The sequence below is a fragment of the Lepisma saccharinum genome, chromosome 2 (genome assembly GCF_977018435.1).
Source record: "Lepisma saccharinum chromosome 2, izLepSacc3.1, whole genome shotgun sequence".
In the NCBI taxonomy this organism is placed as follows: Eukaryota; Metazoa; Arthropoda; class Insecta; order Zygentoma; family Lepismatidae; genus Lepisma; species Lepisma saccharinum.
Genome location: NC_139230.1, coordinates 34,317,690 through 34,340,263, shown reverse-complemented (window position 1 = coordinate 34,340,263; position 22,574 = coordinate 34,317,690). Strand labels below are relative to the sequence as shown.

At 36.9% G+C, this 22,574-nt stretch overlaps 1 protein-coding gene across 1 annotated transcript in view; it reads left to right on the top strand.

The window, feature by feature from the left end:
• LOC145983990 (uncharacterized) overlaps window positions 1-22,574 on the top strand; it is a 63,160-nt gene that overhangs the window by 36,367 nt on the left and 4,219 nt on the right. Inside the window, exons 3-8 of the mRNA XM_083117253.1 lie at window positions 2,330-2,426; window positions 4,213-4,357; window positions 4,874-4,952; window positions 5,436-5,505; window positions 11,000-11,088; window positions 20,989-21,115. Of these exons, the coding sequence (XP_082973379.1) occupies window positions 2,330-2,426; window positions 4,213-4,357; window positions 4,874-4,952; window positions 5,436-5,505; window positions 11,000-11,088; window positions 20,989-21,115 (607 nt within the window). The remainder of the gene's footprint in view (window positions 1-2,329; window positions 2,427-4,212; window positions 4,358-4,873; window positions 4,953-5,435; window positions 5,506-10,999; window positions 11,089-20,988; window positions 21,116-22,574) is intronic.

Genomic DNA, 22,574 nt, shown 5'->3' with positions numbered 1-22,574 from the left:
TGAGTGTGTGTCGAACCCAGTAGGCTTAAACAAAAGTATTTTTTTTATGCCATGAAATTCTCGGACTGCATGCACGAAATTTGGTCCTGGCATAACTAAATCATCACTCAAAACTTTGATTTTCAGTTGATCTGTGCAGCTTAATTATTTTTTTTTAATAAACCGCTCCAATACCCGGTATTGCCGAAATATTCACTTTAGAGAGAGAGACCTTCGATCTCTTCGGACCTCGACCCGAACTACTCGTAGCACTACACTGAGGCTCCGCTGTCGTCAATGTCTTCAGCTTTGGGCCCGAACTGGAACTAGTAGTAGACTTCGTTACTTTACGGTATTTAGTCCTTTTCATTTTCGAATCAATAGATCTTATAAAGCAACCAATGGATACTGACTGATCACTAATCAACTGTATGAATTGTCACACTAACCTCTGAAGTCTCAACCGATTCTGTTGTACAGATCAACCGGGAAATTGAAGCAGCGTATTTATATCCTCATTATATTCTAAAACGTTCCGCAGATAAAACGATTCGTAAATATTGCCAGTAGTTCGACCCCTTCTCTTATTCAAGATCGTTCCTTCTCGCTCTAACCCCTTCCAGAGATTAAAAATTACAACGAATCGCCCTACGTGTTGCGCTACCTTTGTTGTGCAGCTTCCAAATGCTGACAAGTCTCTACATAGTGCTCAAGTTCGCTGCGACAACACGGAAAGCGCAAGAAAAGCTTACGTGCAATATAATCAACAACATGGTTATAGAACATTCTCCGTCTTGTCTCTATAATTATTTATCTCAAATTATCATCACATTATTCAAGATGCCAAAAACCTACTTAATTTTATATACTGTAAACAAAACAATTTCCTGAAGAGGGGGATCGAGCCCCTGATCCCCACTTTGAATACGTGCTATTAACAATAATAGTTATAGAACATTCTCCGTCTTGCCTCGATAATTATTTATCTACTTAAATCATCGTCACATTATTCAAGAAGCCAAAAACCTAATTTTATCTAGTGTAAACTGAAAATTTTCTGAAGGGGGGCTCGAGACCCCTGATTCCCACCTTGGATACGAGCCATTAACAATAACAGGGTTTTAGAATATTCTCCGTCTTGCCCCGATAATTACTTCTCTCCTTAAATTAATGTCACATTATTTAGTTTAACACCACAAGAAACAAAAAATCTAATTTTATCTAGTGTAAACCGAAAACTTTCGGGGGGCTCGAGCCCCCTAAACCCCTCCTTTGGATACGTGCCTGACTTGCGCAGAGACTTGTTCTCGTTCGCCTGGTCTACAGTTAGCTGGTATGGACTGTTGGATATTGCTCCCCCCCCTTTCTCGATAATACATATTACCCGTTACAATTCCCTTGAACGTCTACAGATTGCTATTTATGTAGCAACAATGGTTAATTGATAACTTAAGGTGTATTTTTTTTTACATATATTTGAGAAAAATATAGTATAAATGTTGAATTTTATGTTATTTGAAGGGGAAAAAATCCCCCAAAATTTCAATGGTGCAGGTAGCACCATAATCCCCCCCTCCTTAGGCACCCCTGGCAGGGGATAACATTACCCCACCTTTAATTCATAAAATACTTGAATAAACTTACAATTTTTATTGGGTGCCAAAACTTGGGGCAGGGACAGTTTACCTTCTCTTGGTAGACAAGGCTTAGCATTAAGAGCCCATGAAGGTGCAAAAGTGAGGGGCTACTGTCCACTACCACCCTCTAGTCGCCAACACTGGTATCATCTATCCTTAGCATCCAGAGAAGATGCATAGTCTGGAACAGAGTTGCCACGTTACGAATTTTCATGTTAACAATTTCATTGTAAAAAATAACTGTTGACGTCACTTCTATTACTTATAATATAACAATAGCTAGTTAGTTAGAATTCCTAAAAAAAAAAATAATAATAATAAATAGTTGCTTCCAAATGCTGTCTCAAGTGGTAGACCTCTTGGAAGGAGGGGTTGATAGTCAAATGAGATATTTATCTCCTCTTTATACACACCATTTATTCTGTTATTGGAAGGAGACACACCTCTCCTATTAAAAGAGGGAATCTCCCTCTTTCATTTTATGCAGGTCAGGATACATCTATTACTGTCATTGTTTATACGTATGCTGTTTTTAAACATTATAAATTCAGACAGCATTAAAAGTTTGTCTACAAAATTAAAACTAGTAAATTATAAATAATAGTTTAATCAGGATCACCTCTAAACTGAAAGTCCTTATATATTATGAAAAGTATTTATATGTGCTTGCTGTTTAATGGTGAATTTTTGTAAAATGTGTTTTTGCGTTCTAGGTTGAGACCGTTGATTCGTCGAATACTTGTATCAAATATCTGTTGCAGTTTGGCAGTTATAAAAATCTGTTTTTGGGTAGCAACTCGGACTTATTGGGTAAGTGTGATGACATACAGGCTTGTTTTAGATTTATTTCATGTTCTTCGATATTTCATTTTCAAAATGTCTACTAAAAACATTTCAATAAATTTGAACTGATTTTTTTTTTACTTTTTTGTTTTAAATCTACTTTATGCATGGAATGGCTAATCGGAACTGGACCTACAGTTTAAAGTGGGATCCAAACCAACTTCTACCAGGTATCGAACCTGAGATACCTGAATTAAAAGGCAGTGATGTTCCACTATCCCAATAAATTTGAATTAAATGACTTTGTGTACTAGGTGCAATGCCAATGTTATGTGATAAGCCCCCTCGGGGCATGCTTCTTAATGAGATTTAAAAAATAACATTTAACATGCCTAATTAATACGCTAATTAGTAAACCCAAAGATGCATCTTTATTAAGTCCAACTACAGTATCTCAGAAAGTACTGAATCTCCAAACAAAATTTGACAATTGATAGATGTGTCTAATAGTTCATGCAACATAATTTACATCAACCAATTAATGGCCTCTCTTCCACTTGAGAAAGAATTAAAGTTTAAAGATTGCATTTATTAGATCCATCAAATATTACCTTGATCATTGCTGTAAGTGGAAATTCCTATGCAGAGAGAATATTTACTCAAGTCATTGTGAATAGGTGTGTATGGGAGGGTGCTTATAAAGTTCAACATGCCGACTATGAAGCACGAAAAGGGTTCTTTGTACTAAATTGGGTGGATGGCATTCCCCATGCCTCCCTATGCTTCTTATCTGGTCTGTTTACTTGTCCAGGAGACTCAAACACTCAATTGACAGTCAACAACGCCGATCTGTTGGTAACTCAGAATGTACCTAGAGTACAATGGCCTTCCCATGGTGCTGTGATAGCATCTTCACCTTGTAATCAAGGGCCCCCAGGTTCGATTCCCAGTGGGGACACATAGTGGTTCAGATCCCACTTTAAACTGTAGGTCCAGTCCCGATTAGCCTTACTGTGCATGAAGTGGACTTAAAACATCAACTCAATCAATCAATCAAAATCTAGACTACAAAGAATTCTCTTTGCAAGTGATCAATAACATATCAACTTCTCATAAACCTTAAGTTACAGGTTTGGTTCAAAAAAGAAATTTTCTTAATTTATTCATGTGTCTGATAGTTTGAGCCAAGAATCAATACCAGTTGGTAACTATCAGCTAGTTGTAAAATATGCTGGATTTTCAAAGGTTGCAAAATATTACCGCACAGACAAAAATTATTTCAATTGATATTTCTTTTTCTTCAGCTGTCTCTAACAGGCAGGCAGACAGGTTGGTTGGTTGTGAAAATTTATTATCCATTGACCTATTTTCATAGGTTGATCAGTTCATCAAACATATGTCTGATGTAGAAGATGTAACTCTGAGGTATGATAGTTGAAATGGAGAGAGATGGACAAGTCACATAAGATAACTTTTCTCAGCTATGCTGATCAGTAATCAAAGAAAAATGAGCATAATTAAACTGTTAAACAATTTTTGAATTATACATAAAGTACTGGAGTTGTTTTATCTACATGAAGATGAAAACATGAATATTGTTTTTTTATTTCCGTAAATGCTGGTAATATGATTTAAAAATCCACTGATCCGAGAAAAAAGATTTAGACTGCAAAACTTATGTATTCCTTGCTGTTACACCACAAGTTCCTTTTTTATACTGTTTTAATTTTGGGGGGAGGTGAGGGGCTCCCTCCAGAAGTTCTATCTGTAAACATACATTTAGGTGTCTCTAATCATTACTTTAATATTTCAGAGTGAGGGAATATATGAAAATTTGGGTCCAGCAATTCACTACTTCTATCTGAATATTCTGTGCCTCTATAATGCAGCATTATGTACTTGTTTGTTTGGAAAATTTGATTGGCTTGCCTCAGGAGTGGCTCTTATGTTTAGCTGGGGTAAGTACTAACATACAAGTTCTACTTAATTGTAATTGTTGTTCAATTTTATTATGTAAAATCCTCCATCAGGAACATGGGATATGTGAAATGATCACCTATGTGTAAAGAAAATTAGAATGGGAATGGCGTTGTTTGTTCATTCATTGAGGAAATATTACATTCATCCAGTTTTGTAATTGTAAAGCAAGGAAGAAAATTGCACAGGTTGACCATAAAATTAAGATTTCAGAAGTTGTTGATGTTTGTACATTTACATTTCTTTTAAAACACTTTTCCTATGTAAAAAATGTATGTTCCATCTTTTGTATCAAGATTTTCATTGCCATGTATTTTCCTTTGGTTCACTTTTTAAAAAATCAATTCATGCATCTTTCCACATTTTGCCTATGTGATGCTACTAGTGTTTTTTGAATGCCATATGACATTGTGTGTTTGCTAATCTGTTTCAAATGTGGTTTAAATTAGAGCAAACCTTTCAGTCTATAGTTTTGCAATATTTCATTCCTCTTTCAGTCGTACCTGGTATTGAAATTGGCGTGAATCTTTACATTCATCAGGATGCAAAATCATATACCAGAGCCATCTTGCTGTTGTAAGTAATATGATTATTTGTTAACGGGATTCCAGATGGACTTATGTTTATGTATTAGATATAAAAAACTAGAAGAGCTGCAATAAAAATATTCTGTAAAGCTATCTAGTCTGTAATGGCAATGGAATGGCAACTGTTCTCTATTTTGAAATGTTTTTCTGTTGACTTAGATGTGGAAAGTGATTCTTAGCAGATTTTTCAATCTGAATTCGAAAATCACCTCCATATTATTGCCATTTAATGCATATAATGGTTGCAATTCTCAAACCACTATATTATATTATATGTTAATAATTTTTATATTGTAGTTTTCCACAAATATGATTATGCAATTCATTGTTTTCTGTAAAAATATGCACATTTTCTCTTGTAGTGTTTTTATATTGTTATATTTCTAAATTGTTTGAGGAAATGTTTTAAAGTAAAGGAATGTTTATTTGCTTATATAAGGAATTGGCTAACAGGATAATTTTCTTCCTTCAGGAACCAGTCATGGCAAGAAGATGATTGCATATTATTTGCAATTATCATATCTACAGTTATTCCAGTAGCAGTAAGTATTTCATAATGTTAATCAACATCATCCTTCACCATTTCCTCCATATTCTTTTTTCACCATCCTCTCTCTTTCTGTTTCTATGTACCAAACATGCCATCTTCTCATGCTCTCACTCAGTAATCATTCCACAGACATGGTGGTATTCCATTTGCTGTTTCTTTATTCCTTGTACAGTGATTATCTTGGCTGGAAGTCTTTCTGACCCCCATCCTCTTTATAAGCTTGAGAAACCTCAAGCATGCTTCATGTTGTGTTCCACTATCCTCACCCTGTCAAATTTCATCATTTGTTATTTCATATCTTCTGACTATCTTTATTATATATTATTTGAGATTTTTATGTACACTGCCTCCATCTTTTTTTTTTTTAATGTTTGTTATTTAGCATCACTTTTCTGCCAATTTTGGCCAATCACAATGATGAGGATGAGTGATGAAATCACCCCCCAGATAGCACGTAAGTTAAATGCAAGTTAAATCAAATGTCGATTTAACTTGCAGTTAACTTACATGCTATCTGGGCCATGCCCAGGACCCCTGGCATAGTATAGTGGCATGCTGTACTAACCACTCTGCCACTCATTTTATAGGTCATTCCTTGTTTCACAACAATCTCCTTACACCTAGATAGAATCCTCTTCCTAGATGTCTACGTTGACCTCCTCAACGATTCTCCAGCTTCTTTCAATTATGCTTCCCAGATATTTAAAACCTTCTGCCACCCTCGATTCTTCTCTTCCCATCCTCCTTTTTGTTTTTGGCAGGTTTCTGTTCAATTATTTGTTGGTGTGAACACTTCACTCTTTTCTGTACTGAATTTTATTCAGAGTCTTTAGATTTTCTCATTCAAACTGTCAAGCTGTTTCTGTATTTCTCCTTCACTATTTCTTCATAAAAAATACTGTCTTCATCTCTTCTTCTCCTGGCACAAAATTTAGGTTGTGAAAATATACACAAACTCTCTAAAATTATACCGAACCAGTACTAAACCTTTTACAGACTCCACAAGAAATTTTTCATTGCCCATTTTACTGACATTAATGAAAATGCTCTCTCAACATTTGCATTATGATCTGAAATGACAAACAAATATTCAGCAATTAACATAACTTGAAGTAATATGAAACATACTGCTCTTAACAGAATTTTAAATTGTGCCAGAATTTCCATTTGGGGTGGTTTTTAGTTCAATAACTTTGTTCTCTATACTTCCTTATCTTTGTGATCAAAATATTGAATCAAAATGTGAAACTCCTTCAAAGATCCATGATTGCTTCTGCAAGATATTCCACTCAGGCATTGAAAAGTGACATCAACAGAATGTGGCCCCAAAACCCACGAATTTCACTGTTGGCACTGGTAGATGTTGTTCACCAGACATTCGCCACACCAACACCCTACCATCGGATCGCCACATTGTGTACCGTGATTCATCACTCCACACAATGGTTTTCCACTGTTCTATGGTCCAGTTTCAATTCTCCTTGCACCACATGAGGCGGCATTTAGCATTTGCCTGTGTGTTGTTTGGGCAGCTGGTCAGCCATGGAAACCAAGTTGCCGCACCTCGCACCGAACAGTCATGGTACTTGGAGTAGATCCTGATGCAGTTTGGAATTCCTGTGTGATGGATGATTGATGATTGCACTGTATGACCTTCTTCAACACTCGATGGTCTCTAGAGGTCAACATGGGAGGTCAGCCTGCATGCTTTTGGGCTGTACACATCCCTTCACATTTCCACTTCACTATAACATTGGAAAGAGTGGACCTAGAGATGTTTAGGATGGTGGGTTTCTCATGCACAGACTTCGTACACAAGTGGTACCCAACCACCTGACCACATTTGAAAGTCTGAGAGTTCCTCAGACAGTCCCATACTGCTGTCTCGCGCTGTCTGCAAACTACTGAGATCACTGACCATGTGTTCCACACAGTAGATGGCAGTACTGTGTCGCCATCTATGATAAACACATGTTTTGCGATGTGTCTGGATACTTTTGATCACATAGAATATTTCTTCGACTGAAAGATGTATTTTCTTAATTCAAATTACGTGATGCTCAAAATGTAGGACATTTTTGATTTTTTTTTCAAATTTTTCCTGGACACCAGACATAAGGCTAAAATGAGGGACATGTCTGGGGAAAAGACATGCTCAATGCTCAATCATTGTTTTCCCACTGCTGTTTTAACACACTTTGGTTTTTATCTTATATGTCTCCCAAACTCTGCATACAAAACCATGTTTGGTCTTATGCATTATCCTTTCCATGTTTGGCAAACACTGACCATCTGACTTCAAACCACACAGCATTGCCATTACAGATTGAACCAACTCAATGTTGTGGAGAAGCAATGGTAAATAAGCTCCACAGAAATGCACAAATGTATAGTGCCCAGACCAGTGGCGAAGCGTGGTGTCGCTGGAAGGGTAGGCACAGGCGTGTGAGTTCCTGTTGTTATGTTTGCAACTTTTTTAAAATATAAAAAATATAACCTTTAAAGTTATTTTTGAAAATGTAACAACATATTCTTGCATCTATCAACATACCTGAAGAGTAACTCTTGATGTGTGCTAACTCGTAAATCGTATTTCTTGATTTCATTGTAAATTGATGGTTTAGATATCATTCGAGTGGCAGTCCTCAATATTCTGATGCCCCTTCTTTCTTCCTATGCCCGGTAATAGGCTTTTATGCTTGTTTTTGGAGCATTCCAGAGTAATACAAGTCATTATTCCCCTTGCTCACTTCATGCTCACAACAATGAAATTTGATCCCCCAGGCAGAGTGGTTAGCACATCACACTACGGTGCCAGGGGTCCTGGGTTCAAATCTCGGCTTGGGTAGGGATGTTTCTGTGTCCATTCGTCAATTTCATCATATCAACACTCTTCCCCATCTTTGCAAATTATCCAAAAGTGGCACAAAAAGCGAAGTAAACAAAAACAATCAAAGAACAATAAAAAATAAATGTGTGAAAAGAAAAAAACAAGATAAAATATAACAAAAAGATAAGAACGCAACAGGAGAAAATCGAGAAACTAACGAAAAGCATAACACTGGGATAGAAACATTTTTTTCACCCTCGGAACAAGTTGCCTTTGCCATTCTACCCTCACCTTCCCTTTCCCCTCATTGGACACCCCGCACTGGACAAGAAATAGATGTGAAGCCCAGTTTGTACCATGTGTCCAGCGTTGCCAACCTCCCAATCAGGCAAAGTGTGCTGATTAGACTCTTAAATTTTGCTAAATGCAACTAAATTGTGCTTGGATGAATTAGGTCTTAAGTTCATTTATGCAACTATTTTGGGGGCAGTTGTGATGTAAACATGCATTGTTGATTAGTTAAACAATATTGGTATTTCTTTCCATTAAATTAGTTACAATAATTGGTTCAATATAACACTTGGAAAAGTGTCTGTGACCCCAACTTTCTAGCAATTTCCTTCAATAAAATGTTCCTCGTGAGCTAAGTAAGGAAAGATAAGAAAAGATGAAAAGAAGACTGTGGACCAGATGTAGCTGGATCGGCATGCTACCTATTGTTTGAAACAAATAAGATTTGTGATTCTATTGAAATTTATTTTTTCAAAATATATTTGTCTAAATTCAATTTATCTGTCTCCTAGGGACGCATGTTTATAGATGATTCTATATTTTACCATTATTCCAAACACGGGGTACTAGGTGCCAGTGAAGTTCAAAATTGTACTACGTTTAGTACAATTATGCTAGGGTTGGCATCGCTGCATGAGGCTGGACTCACTGTGTCCATTTCGGGCGAATGCGCCTCTGAAATTATGCTTTCCCGCATGAATCACATAGAATGTTATGGGACCAGCTGAGGTCCTCAGAAAAGTGGCTCAACGTGCGACGATATAGTCTCTGGCAGGGATGGAAATTTGTGGAAATTATTGTAAGGCCTAGAATTTCAGTTTTCTTGTATTAAGGCATCGTTTAATGAAATTATAAGTAATAAAATAATCCGTAATAGCCAATTATATTAGGGTAGGCCCGGCCTCCGGGCCTCTTATGACGCTTCATCACTGCCCAAGACACAAAGCATGGATGGCAACACAGTAGAAACACAGTTCCTGTGGTTTTGATTTGCTAGCAGCAGAACTTCTCTCATTTTCCATTAGCACAAGAATGACCCAGTGTGGTTTAACTCCCCTGCTTAAGTGGTAGAGCAGCCACAGGCTGAACTACACCCATGAATAAATAATTTCTAATTCTAATCACTTTCCTTTACCAACCTCTGTGGTGGAGTGGTTAGCATAGCACACTACGATGCCAGGGATTCAAATCCCAGCCTGGCCATGTATGTTTTTTGTGAGTGTCCCTTCATTTATTTTATCATATCATCACTCCATCATCATTTTTGCAATTAGCCAAAAGCATCAGGAAAGTGAAGTAAAATAATGTGTGTATATTTTCAATATCCTAAAAATATCATTAATGAATCAGTCCTATCTTATAATGCCTATTTTGTCCAATTGTGAAAATAAGCCCACCTTTCCTCATGTTTGGCTCTGTTTTGTCCCTTTATTCTCTTCTCTATGAAATCAATACGTGAATAAATTTGAAAGTAAACTCAAAGTTATCTAAAACATGTTTCAACTTAATTTTCAAATACCAATGCATTGCCTCTGTGAAGAATTATAATGAAAACATTCACTTCATTATAATAAATATTGCAAACCTAGCTTGGACTTTAAGAAAATAACTTTATTTACAAATGTAGACATAACTTGTATATAACTTTGTAATTTAGTCCAAATTTATTGACTTGACTTGTCTTGAAGGTCTTAAGTATGTAACTTTAACTCCAATTGTGAAACATTAAAAAGTTTCAAAAATAGGTGAAATTAGCACTATAATAAAATATGGATAAATTGTATTCACATCATAAACACACACATGGATTACATGGTTTGGGAATACCATGTCTAGCTGTGCCAACTTCATCATAAAATACATTGGACATTTTACATAGGCACTATCTGTAAACAGTGCACATGTTTCTTATGTATAAAAAAAGCCTTTATATAGATGTAGAGATCAGTTCTCAACTTCACGTCTTGTTTTAATGGTATTTTGTTACTGTGTACACAACAAACCTTTTCACTGTTTGTAATCCATCAATATGACTAACAAGCCTTGGAGGTGCAAAGCACACAACTTCTGAACACAAATCTAATTCAGAATTTTAGCATATTTAGAAATTACTACTGAAAGTTGAATCTCTCACTTTTTATATAAACAGATATAATATGCAGCTTCATGGATAAGGCAAATGTGAGATACATTTTTCTGTTACTGAAATACAATAATTTTCTTTATGCAATCTGCACATTACACATGAGAGGCATGGCTGTCTTTGTGCTGTCTCTAGTTTAAAGTAAATTATCAATTTGTCTTGCAAAATAACATGAAAAGTTTATTTAGAGTCAAGGTACTAAATAAGAATTTCTAATTTTAGCTATTGATGCTCCAGCTGGTTATTTTTGCTGTTCTTGCTTATTACAAAGGACGTTCCACAGCAGAGTTACAAAAGAAAGGAAGTTTATGGCAAGTTTAAAGCATACATTTAATATATATCTTAAAATAATTTAATTTATGGATATGCATTTGTCAACAATTAAGTAACCTATGATTTTACTTGTAGGCAATTTGTAGAATTATATCTGATTATCATGTAGTAGAACCAGTTTTGAAGTGGGTGATCACATGAATTATTTTGTCAATGTCACTGCATAAATGGTTCCTTCAGACCTTGATACTTGGAGAAGGGGGGGATTACACAGTGTTCAAAGTGGATATTCCTAACTGGGGATTCCTTGTATGTTTCTTCAAAGTGGAGACAATTCAGTACGTGAGGTGGGATGCAAATTATCTTCATGAAAATTTACTTAACTGGTTGATAGCATCCTCCACATCCCCGCCCCCTTATCAGTCACTGGGATTATAGGGTATAAAAGTGTCTGGAGTATGGTGTCAATCACACCACCTACATACACATGAACAGAGACTGAGAATATGTGAAGCCCTACTTCCATAATCTCCACAGTTCTTTATATACATAATTTATAGCACATTCATACTATGTACACATTTAAAGGAAAATGCAGACTCAACTAGGTCTCTGGTACAATAGACCCAGCCTAGGTACTGACTGATTTTTCAGTTCCACACTTTTTATCTGGCAGCTCAGTTGGTAAAGCAATGGCATGGTATATCAGAGACCTGGGTTTAAGTCCTGGTTGAGCCTGCATTATTCCTTCAATTTCTTACTACTTTACACTACTAAATATAAAAAGTAGAAAAGCTTTTGTTACTAATATTTCATGTAATCTAAAAGCAGAGAGATTCTATAGTTTGAAACAATGTACAACTGTTGTTTTACATGCTGCTGACCAGTATTGTCTTGTGCAACATTATGCAAATTATGTTACTGTGTCCAATAGGTCATTTTGTACATGAAAAAACAATTATTGTTTAATTTCTTCCTTAAAATCTAGTTAAAAGATCATTGCTACAGCATTAGAAAAAGTACAGAGGACCTATACTATATTGCCAATAATAACTGAACACCCATAGGAATTTTGCTTACCTGGAGCTGGTTTGGTGTCAGTAAGGGGTAGGTCTACCATCCACCGCTATCACAGCCTCTACCCTTCGAGGAACACTTTCTACCAGGTTGCAGTATATGTCAGCTGGTAGTTGCTTCCATTTCTCCTGCAAAATGGCTAAAAGCTCAGTGGCGTTTGGGTGGTTTGGCCTGGATTGCAACCAGTGCTCTAACTCATCCCACAGATGCTCAATGGGGTTGATATCAGGTCTCTGAGATGGCCAGTCGAGTTCATTCATTCCTATTTTGTCAAATCACTCAGTCATGGCCCTTGTATTATGGATGGCAATGTTGTCATGCTGGAAATGTAAAAGGGCAACTTCCAAACTATTGCCACAAGGTGGGGAGCATAACTAACTAACTAACTCCCTAGCCTTCTTAAACCCGAAGGTTCATGGCTGCAGCAACACAGGCCTTCCATCTTTCCCTATCTTGAGCAAGTTCTATATACTCTTTTCCATCCCTACCAATTTCCCTTAGGTCCATCTCAACGTTGTCCCTCCATCTTCGTCTTGGCCTTCCTACAGGTCTCTTACCATCAGGTTTCCCAACAAGAATCCTGTAAACTCCTCTTTCCTCTCCCATTCGTGCCACATGGCCTGCCCACCTAAGTCTTCTTGATTTAATTATTCTAACAATATCTGGACATGAATACAAATTATGTAGTTCTAAATTATGTAACCTTCTCCACTCACCTGTCTCCTCATCCCTTTTAGGTCCAAAGATTTTCCTAAGGATCTTATTTTCAAATACTCTCAATTTAAGTTCCTCTTTCAATGTAAGGGACCAAGTTTCACATCCATATAATACTACAGGCAAAATTACTGTTTTGTATATTTTAACTTTTAGTTTCTTAGATATTAAACGAGAAGACAAAAGTTTATGAAGAGAGAAGTAACATGCATTTCCTGAATTAAGCCTACTTTTTATTTCCTCTTTAATATGATTTTCATTTGTTAATATTACTCCTAAGTATTTGAATTTGGAAACTGGTTCAAACGAGAAGTAACATGCATTTCCTGAATTAAGCCTACTTTTTATTTCCTCTTTAATATGATTTTCATTTGTTAATATTACTCCTAAGTATTTGAATTTGGAAACTGGTTCAAACGAGTTGTTATCAATAATTAGATTTTGATTATTTCCTAACAATTGGTTTCGGCCTGTAAGCATATATTTAGTTTTCTCTTTGTTAACTTCTAAACCTATCTCTTTAGCAGTTTTGAAAAATATTTTAGCATTATTCTTAATTGTATTCACATCATCCCCCAGTAAGTCTACATCATCTGCATATGCTAACAACTGAGTCACATACAGGCCCGTAGCCAGGAATTCTTTGTAGGGGGGGCAAAGTCAATCCTAGAGGAGGCAAATTTTTAACATATTGTGTCGCATTGGCAGATAAAACAGGGTACATGGAGGCACCCCCTCCCCAAAAAGAGATAAGTAACAGAAAAGGGATGATATCTTGAAACTGCAACGAACTTCGAGCAACATCAAATAGCAATATTTCGATAATGACCCTTCCAGATTGCCAAAGAATATGAAGTTTAACATAAATAAGCTAGGTAGGCTAATAGGCACTGTATCTACTTGATATTTACAGGTCGATAATGTTAATAGATGATTAATATGTACCAACAACTTTGTTCCTCTCTGCAGAACTGATTAAGGGAGTCCTTTATAAATCATGCTTCATAATGATTCCCTCTAGTTTCCAGTATGCAAGATTTTTACACACAAAGGAATCTAACGAGAATCCAACAACACCATTGTGTTGTGTTATGCAAGAAAATAGAATTAATTAAATAATTATGGTTACATATTATCCACACTGATGAATTGTATAAACATTTGTAGCTAATACATTTTTTTGTACTTGCTAAAACATTAAAACATGGGTCCCTTAGTCCACCACGGACTCTATTTCCTTCAAAGGAGAGACTCTTGAATCACTACAGACATTGGTTACCTACTGGTTATGTTAACCATTTTGCAAAATATTGTGTGAATTGTATTAAATTATAGTTGAAATACATGTTTTGACACCTGACAAATAGGAATCCCTTGATTGATTAATGACTTATTGGATGACAGTGTCATCAGTAATATTTCATATTAAGTTTCATAGAAAGAAATTGTTTTAATAGGGTGCAATAATTTTACGGGGCACCATGGCATTCTGTTTAACATTTGTTTTTTCATATATATCGTTTGGCTTCCAGAGCCGACTCCTGCCGCCCCATAGCTATGGCTCTGAACTCGGACTGTAAGAATAGCAGACATTGCGAGCGAAGCGAGCAAGAAAATTTTTCGAAATGTTTTTTTTATTTGCATAAAATTTGAAATCGAGGGGGGCAATTGCCCCTCTGTGCCCCTTGCAAGTGCCCTTGGCCTTCTGGTAGAAAAATGCAAGGAGCACGTAAAAATTAATTCCATCATGAGTATCCAATTGTCCTTCTATTCTTAGATTCTCCTAGTCTTGTTTTTTACTTAAATGTTTGCTTCCCCTAGAATGGACTTCTGTCAAGGTCAGGGGGAGGGGACAATGCCCCCTGTAGTTGCGGTACTGTATGAGTGTCTCTTCATCAATTTCACGTCATCCTTCATTGTTGCGATTAGCTAGAAGTGGCAGAGAAGCAACGCAAAGTAACAAAAATCAAATATCCACTCCCTCTCTCTACCACACTATTACCAAAAGATAGACTTGGGAAACAAAAATTTAACCAATTCAAAGTTCATAGCAACACATCCAAGAAAAACATCCAAACACATTAGGCACCTTTAATACAATACTACTCAAAATGTCACAACTGTTCTAGATACTGAAAATTGTGAAATCATTTAACCGAAGTCTAATCTGGATGGGAATCCCCCCCCCCCCCAATCCTGATACGACATTATACAGAATTCCATACACCCTAATAAATCACAAAATCAATAAGTGTCTTTGTAATGTTGTTAGAGTAACACATGATATAATTGTAAAGATTAGTGAGAATTCCAAGTAGGAATGTGTTCTGTATTTTTCACAGGGGGGGCAGAGCAGGCTCTCAGGGGGGCAGTTGCCCCCCCTGCCCCCCTCTAGCTATGGGCCTGGTCACATAGCATAGAGTTGTCTAATATTGTGCAATAGGCATCATCAACATTCAGGGTTCCAGGCACCAAAAACCAGGGGACCAACACCATACAATGAAAAACAGCCCCATACCACAATTCCACCTCTGCCGAATTTCATGATCTGGACAATACACTCTGCTAAGAACCGCTCCCTGGGCATTTGCCATGTCCACACACATCCATCAGATCGCCACAACATGTAGCATGATTCTTCACTCCATAGGATGTTTTTCCATTGTTCTAGGGACCACTGGCAATGTTCTTTGTACCAATGTTATCGACGTGCTGCATTCCGGGTAGTAATCATTGACTTATGTGCTGCAGCTCTCCCGTGAAATGCAAGTGCCACCACCTCTTGCTGGATGGTACAAGAACATGCATCACTTCCCAATGCCATTCGAAAGTCTGTGTCCAATGAAACCTGCCGGTTTGACTTCATCACACGTCAAAGCACTTGCAGATTCCTACCGGTCACTTTTTTGGGCTTCCTCGGTCACGACTGTGGTTTTATAACACTTTCACATTTCTGTTTCATGACTACATCACTGACTGTTGCCTGTGGTATCTGGAACCTGTCCGAAATCTCACAGATGCAAAGCCAGAATTGGTGAGTGATGATAATCATACCTCAGCCTCACTCAGCTTGCGTCATCCACTCATTTTGACTGCTGGCAGATATATACATGTCTACCAGTGGCGTAGCGTAATTCTATGAAAGGTGTAAGGCTTCCTTAGATAAACCTGACCTGAATATTGGATAAAGAAAACCCACAAACATTTTAACTAAATATAATCTATTTGAATCAAAGTCATGTATGGGTATACTCAATTTCAAACACTTAATGCACACACTCTATGTTAACAATAATAGCATATGTATTACTTAATGAAAATTCTCATTTATACTGTAACTCGATCCGACATTCCTTTAGTCTGAACACCTCAATCACGTCGTCGTATCGTTAACTTTGCTGCTTCTAATGGAGGTAATATCCAACATTAAACCATCTCGTTTGTGAACTTCATAGTTAGTTGACACATTAAAAGTGACACCCGTTTTGTTACATCTCCCGTCAAGCATTGTTGAAACAACACGGGAGTCGAATTTCTTTGTTTTCTTCCGACCGTGGCAAGCATATGAGTCATATGCAGCGACAACCATGCCAGCGTAAGCTTCGCCTGCCTGGGGACAGAAATTGTCGCCAGTTAGCACCCACTGGTAATGCGCCTTACATCTGGCTCAGAACAGGGTGCCCTGTCATTGGTTGAGAAGATACTACGTAAGCAAACACACCCACCATGGGCGAGTCCAAATAATTTTTTCCATTCACGTACACGTAAGTCCTCTGAAGAAGCAGTGGCGTCGCTAGGCCATCTGCTTTGGGGGGGCTGCAACCAGATACACTTACTACTATTGTAAATATTTTTAATGTTTGAAAATAGCAAAGTGATTAATAAGACAATAATATATAACAAGCATAAGGAATTAAAACTAACATAGATTTACTGCATTAATTTTTATGAAAACAGATGGATAGTCTTGTTCTGTTGGCCGCGGTGGCTCAGTCGGTAACGCATCTGACTACCATGCTGTAGGTCCCGGGTTCGATCCCCGGCCGGTTCAAATCCGGAACTTTTCTAACGATGGAAGCGGCCCCGGCGCCCACCCAGCGTCGAATAACATGGGTACCTGGGGGAAACCCTGGGGGGTAAAGGCGGTCAGGGGCATGATGCTGATCACATCACCCCCACTCACGACCGGATCAAGAAAGTGTGGGGCGTTACCCCCACACCCCCTATGCGCCTCCATGGCGTGGTGCTAAGCACAGGGGAACACTTTACCTTTTAGTCTTGTTCTGTTTTTCTAATGCTGGTGAACTATGTCTTTATGTATCAGCTGTACTCTGCAGTTCGAATTTCTTGCAAAATTATCAATAACACAATACACACACAATTCATGGCACTCTTCCTTTTCCGATTTCAGGCGCTTACTTTGAATAATAAATTTGTCCATTGTTGTACGAACAACAGTAAATGTCACAAAAAGCTTTGATAACAAACACACAATATCACAAACTTCGTAACACAAAATGCACAACTACAAATTTCCTCGCGTAGCAACCGTTGTGAAAATAGAACAAATGACGGCGATCGTTTGCAGTTGCCAGCTAAAGACATGGCGTGTCAGATGTAAGATCGTGGTTTAAAAAAAACTATGTCACAACGAAACGATTCTTTCCCAGAATATGTATCTAGAGGTATGTTCTTGCATTACCAATTGTTCAAATATGTTTTCTCGAAATACTGTATGGAATAATAGCTAAAAATTGGTGGGGCTTATCGAAGGATTGGGGGGGGGGGCTGAAGCCCCCTCCAAAAGGGCCTAGCGACGCCACTGTGAAGAAGCCTTACAGAGAAACAAATCGAATCAAAACAAGTCCTCAATTGCTTCGTTAAAAGTTCTACTTGCAGTGTGATATTTCTGTGTGTGTTCAAGCGATAAATACGGGAATGAAATATGTTTTCTTCAATAATTTCAACTTGTAAGGTGGACTTACAAGCCTTACGTGGGTACTACGCCGCTGATGTCTACAGCATACTTTCTGTCCTTTACAAGCCATTCTAGTAGCTCATGACATGTATTGAGGATGTATGGTCATTTCTACTTACACTTCAGGGGGTGTCCAGTCATTATTGGCAATATAGTGTACAGTGTCGTCTTGTGGCCTCAAATTTGGTCGGGCCTTAATTTTTAAAGAATTTAAAATATAATGACAATTCACATGAATTACAGAAAATAGGTATTTTTCTTCTTCTAGACTACAAAACTGGACTTAATTTTTTGAAAGAATTTAAAAGGTAATAACAATTCATTTGAATTACAAAAAAAACAGGTATTTATCTTCCTCTAAACTACAAAATTGGACTTATTGTTTTTAAAGAATTTAAAATATAAAGACTATTCACATGAATTACAATAGAAACAGGTATTGCTGTGAAACATACCTTTATACAAACGTTGACTCTCATTTAAACAAGAACTGTGCTCTCCTGTTCAGCAAATTTTGTTATTATTTTTTCGTTGAAGCACTCTATGTTTGCAATGCATGCTTTCTCTATTGTAAGCACTACCAGGGCATTGAGTCTGTCTTGTCCCATTGCATTTCTTAAGCTGGTTTTAATACGCTTCAATGTGCTGAAACATCATTCAGATTCAGCTGTTGCCACTGGAGTTGTTAAAACTATGTTTGTCATTTTTACTGTTTCTGAAAAGGTATCCTCTAAATTATTTTCAATGAAAAGTGAATGCAATGTACTGATAGAGTTTATGTTTTTAAACTCTTCACTACAATTAAGAACATGAAGTTCACTCTTTAGTTTTCCCTCTTCTATAAAGGGATAATATTTGGCACAATTCTTACATGAATCATCGAGAAAATCAGACTTCCTCCCGTCATTGAATTTTGCAGGGTCAACTAAATTGAAACACTCCAAATGTTCAATTGCCCCAAATCTCTCTTCGGCCTGATGAATAATTATATCTCAGCACTCAATAGCACATGCTGTTTTGTTAATGCTTTTTCTTTTCTTTGAGATGTTACACAGAACAGAACTATCATTTGAAGAGTTGGCCAGTTCATTCCTAATATCACTGATGTCAGCAACAAATTTAAGAAGATGTTCCTTTACGTGTACCATTGTTATAATTTTCTTCTGCAAAATATTGTAAAATATTTCGACGAAGGTCATTATCCTGTTAAAGACACCCAAGAAAAAATGAATTCCTCATCTTCAAGGAAATGTATTAGTCCAGTTGCTTCCCTAATTGACACAGAATTCCACGAGCCATCTTGCTGAATAATTTCCAAACACTCTATCAGGGCTTCCTTGCACTGGAAAACAGACGACACTACCCTACTCTGGAAATTCCATAATGTTTGGCATGTTCGCGGTAACCGTCGATGACATACCTCCTGCAGTAAATCTGTTCTCTTACTACATGAAGAGAAGAACGAAGAAAATGCAGATAAATTGGCAAAGAAAATTCTGATAGCTGTGATGGTAGAGCATACTTGTTGCATTATGAGATTGAGTTGGTGTGCATAACAATGCAGAAAATAAGCACACGGATAAACATCTCTTACAAGTTTCTGGACTCCAAGCCGTACCCCTCGGAATGCAGATCCACCATCATACGTTTGAGAAACTAATTTATCTTTTAGTTTGTACTGCTCTAATGCGTCTAATATACACTGGGATATCCCTGATGCAGATCTGTCGGTCAGTTGCACGAAACCATGAAAATGCTCTACTACTTGCGAACAAGTTTTTCTTGGTCACTCAATGTCTGAAATGGTGTTGCCAACAAGAAATCCACTTTGTTCATAGTGAATAAAAGTCACCACAACACTACACTACAACACATGAGATCGAACGCGATGCGACGGAACTAGCCATGAATCAACACTCAAACCCATTGCACTCACCTCTTCGCTCTCTCTGCTAGCACGTGACCTTCACTGTAGTAAAGACCACAGTTGCAGCAGTTCATTGCAGCAGACGATGAACTTATGTGGGTAAAAATCGCCTTTTAATAGATTGTGTGATAGTTATGCATTATGGTGATTGAAAATGACGTCAATACGTCTGTTTTTCTTTAGGGGCTAAGCCCCGGAAGCCCCAAGGGATGAGACGCCACTGATAGTGTATGTAAACATATTTAAATTCATTTCTTTGAGAATCTTCTAGCTTTCCTCAATTAGGTGGGGAGATGTTTGTTTGAGCCCAGCTCTCTTCCTTCCTCTTCCCCACATTTCAAGACACTGATACTGCATAAAGAATTACAAGTTTTCAATGGCAAATGATGCTAAGAAGGTAATATTGCATTTTAAAGGATCAGGTTTTGCCATTACAAAATAAAAAAAGAAAACAATACTTAATTGAATGATTGAGAAAATTTTGCTCTGATAATTGATGAATACATCAAGATTACATTTCATATCAATTATTTGTTCTCATAGCATGGCTGATTAAAAATAGAAAAAGATTAAATTAGTACTAAGCAAATAAATTAGGACAAACCTATAACATTGCTTGAGCAGTTAAATAACATTTTAACCCCATGAAATTTAATTTCTCCACTCAATATACTTATTGAATATTTCAAATTGGAATGATAATTTTGAACTCAAAAACCTTGATCCCAATTTCACCATTTAGAGATCCAAGTTAGACAGGCAATTATGGTTAAATAATCAATTTGAAGAGTAGATGATGTAACTAATGCAAAAAATGAGTTTGTGTTTTAAGTCCACTTTATGTACAGATAGGCTATCAGGACTGGATTTGAAGTTTAAAGTGGGATTCGAACCACTATGTGCTTCCACTATGTATTAAACATGGGAAACCTAGATTACAAGGCAATAACGTTACCACTACACCATTGGGCAGGCCTTGCAAAAAATGAGTTTTAGAGTTACTGGATATGACAATTCATAATGAAACAAAATATTTGTACCTCCTGCCATGGCAGGCCTTATCAAAAAGTAAATTTCCCCTGTGAGATGGGGAAAAACATTACACAAATGTTCTTGTTTATGTAAATTTTACATTATTTTGTTAATGATGATTTGTGTTTTATTGAGTAGAAAACATGTGCATCATAAGTGAAAAGTATATTCAAGACATTAATATTATTTATGTTCTATTTATTTTCACAGGTTGATTATATTTCTAGTTTGTTTCTGCCTTCCATTGAGTCTGCTTAGCTGGGTACTTGCATCTTTCTTCTTCTCTATCAAGGAACAGGCATATGCAGTCATTCTTATTATAGTTATACTCCTTGAGGTCAGTACTATAGGTTAGAAGTATAGCTTGCTTCATAAAGTCATGCTTACAGAAAAGTTAAATATTTCCAAGTTTAAGCCTTGCTTCAAGGACTTAATTTTTAACATATAGATTAACAAACTTACATAAATCTTGAACAGGGGTTAGTAATGCAGAATACATGTAGCAAGGGGTCATGTAACCACTGTTACTGCAGGTAACAGCAAAATATGAAGAATTTAAGAAGTTGTATAAATAAAATAACAATGTTGTTAAATACGTTAACCAACAACAATGTTCTTGAGTAGATATTGAGAACAGACTCATTTTTTCTGCAGCCGACAGTAGCAAAGAAGGAGGCTGTTTCCATCACCTTGAAGAGGTAACAAGAGTAGAAGGCATTGAGAGTCCAATGCAAGGGAAGACTTTGGGGCAAGGAGTGCTATGCAGTTGTTATTTGCATGCCTCTTAAGGGGCCATATGATCATTCAAGTTTGGTGGAACAGGCCAAATAATGATGATCTATTAACAAAATGGTTCTTGTTTCATGAAAAAGTCTATAAGAAATATTGATGGTATATCAAAAAGAAATGGCATCATTAAAATTATGAATAATAATATTTAGGCCCATACTAACACATTTTTTTTAGTCCATACTAACACAGTCCATCCAATTCATTTCATTGAGTGGCAAATTTTCAGTGAGTAAAGTCCTATCTCCACTTTATTATATCTCTCTCAAGACAAGTCCGCTGCTATTTCTTTGTAGCAGATTGCAATTACTAGCTAACTATTGTGAGTCCGTCCCACCCTGGCATCATCTCGATATTTTTTTTTTCACTAAAGGGGCCCCCCCAATATTTTACTTGCATGGGGGCTCCAGAGAACTGCACTACACCACTGGTTCAAAAGGTCTGTAATGTCATATTTTGTAACCAGCTAAATCATTTTACATGATGTAGCAGCCAGAAGACACATATTGGTCATTTCTTCTGCAAGGTGTTCGAAAAGTCATGCAACCGAGACTTTGAACGTATGCAACTTTTGTACAAAAAGCAAGAGAGGCATGAACCTTGCATTGTGTATTAACTTTGTGCATGTGGATATTTTTAAAACATTGAAAAATAAAGTGATTTTCTGCATGAACGTTCAGCATGGAAGAAAAGTTACCAAGATGTAAAAAAGTCTTTGTATGAAGTAAAGAAAAATATGGATAAACGACAGATATGGAGACCCTTGCAAAACTTTTCGATGGGTATTTATGGAATTGCAAGCCTCACACCATGCCACTGGAAGGGGTACATGTTACAGTACATTTCTCTGAACCTGTAAGTTATTGTACAATGCCAACAGATGCCTCAGTGGGCACATAAGGTTCTGGTTCCAGTTTTGGTATAAGCATAGAAAGTCTTTTGTGTAAATTCCTACATCATTTTCATATCATCATCATTCATTCTCATCATTGCCACTAGCCTAAGTA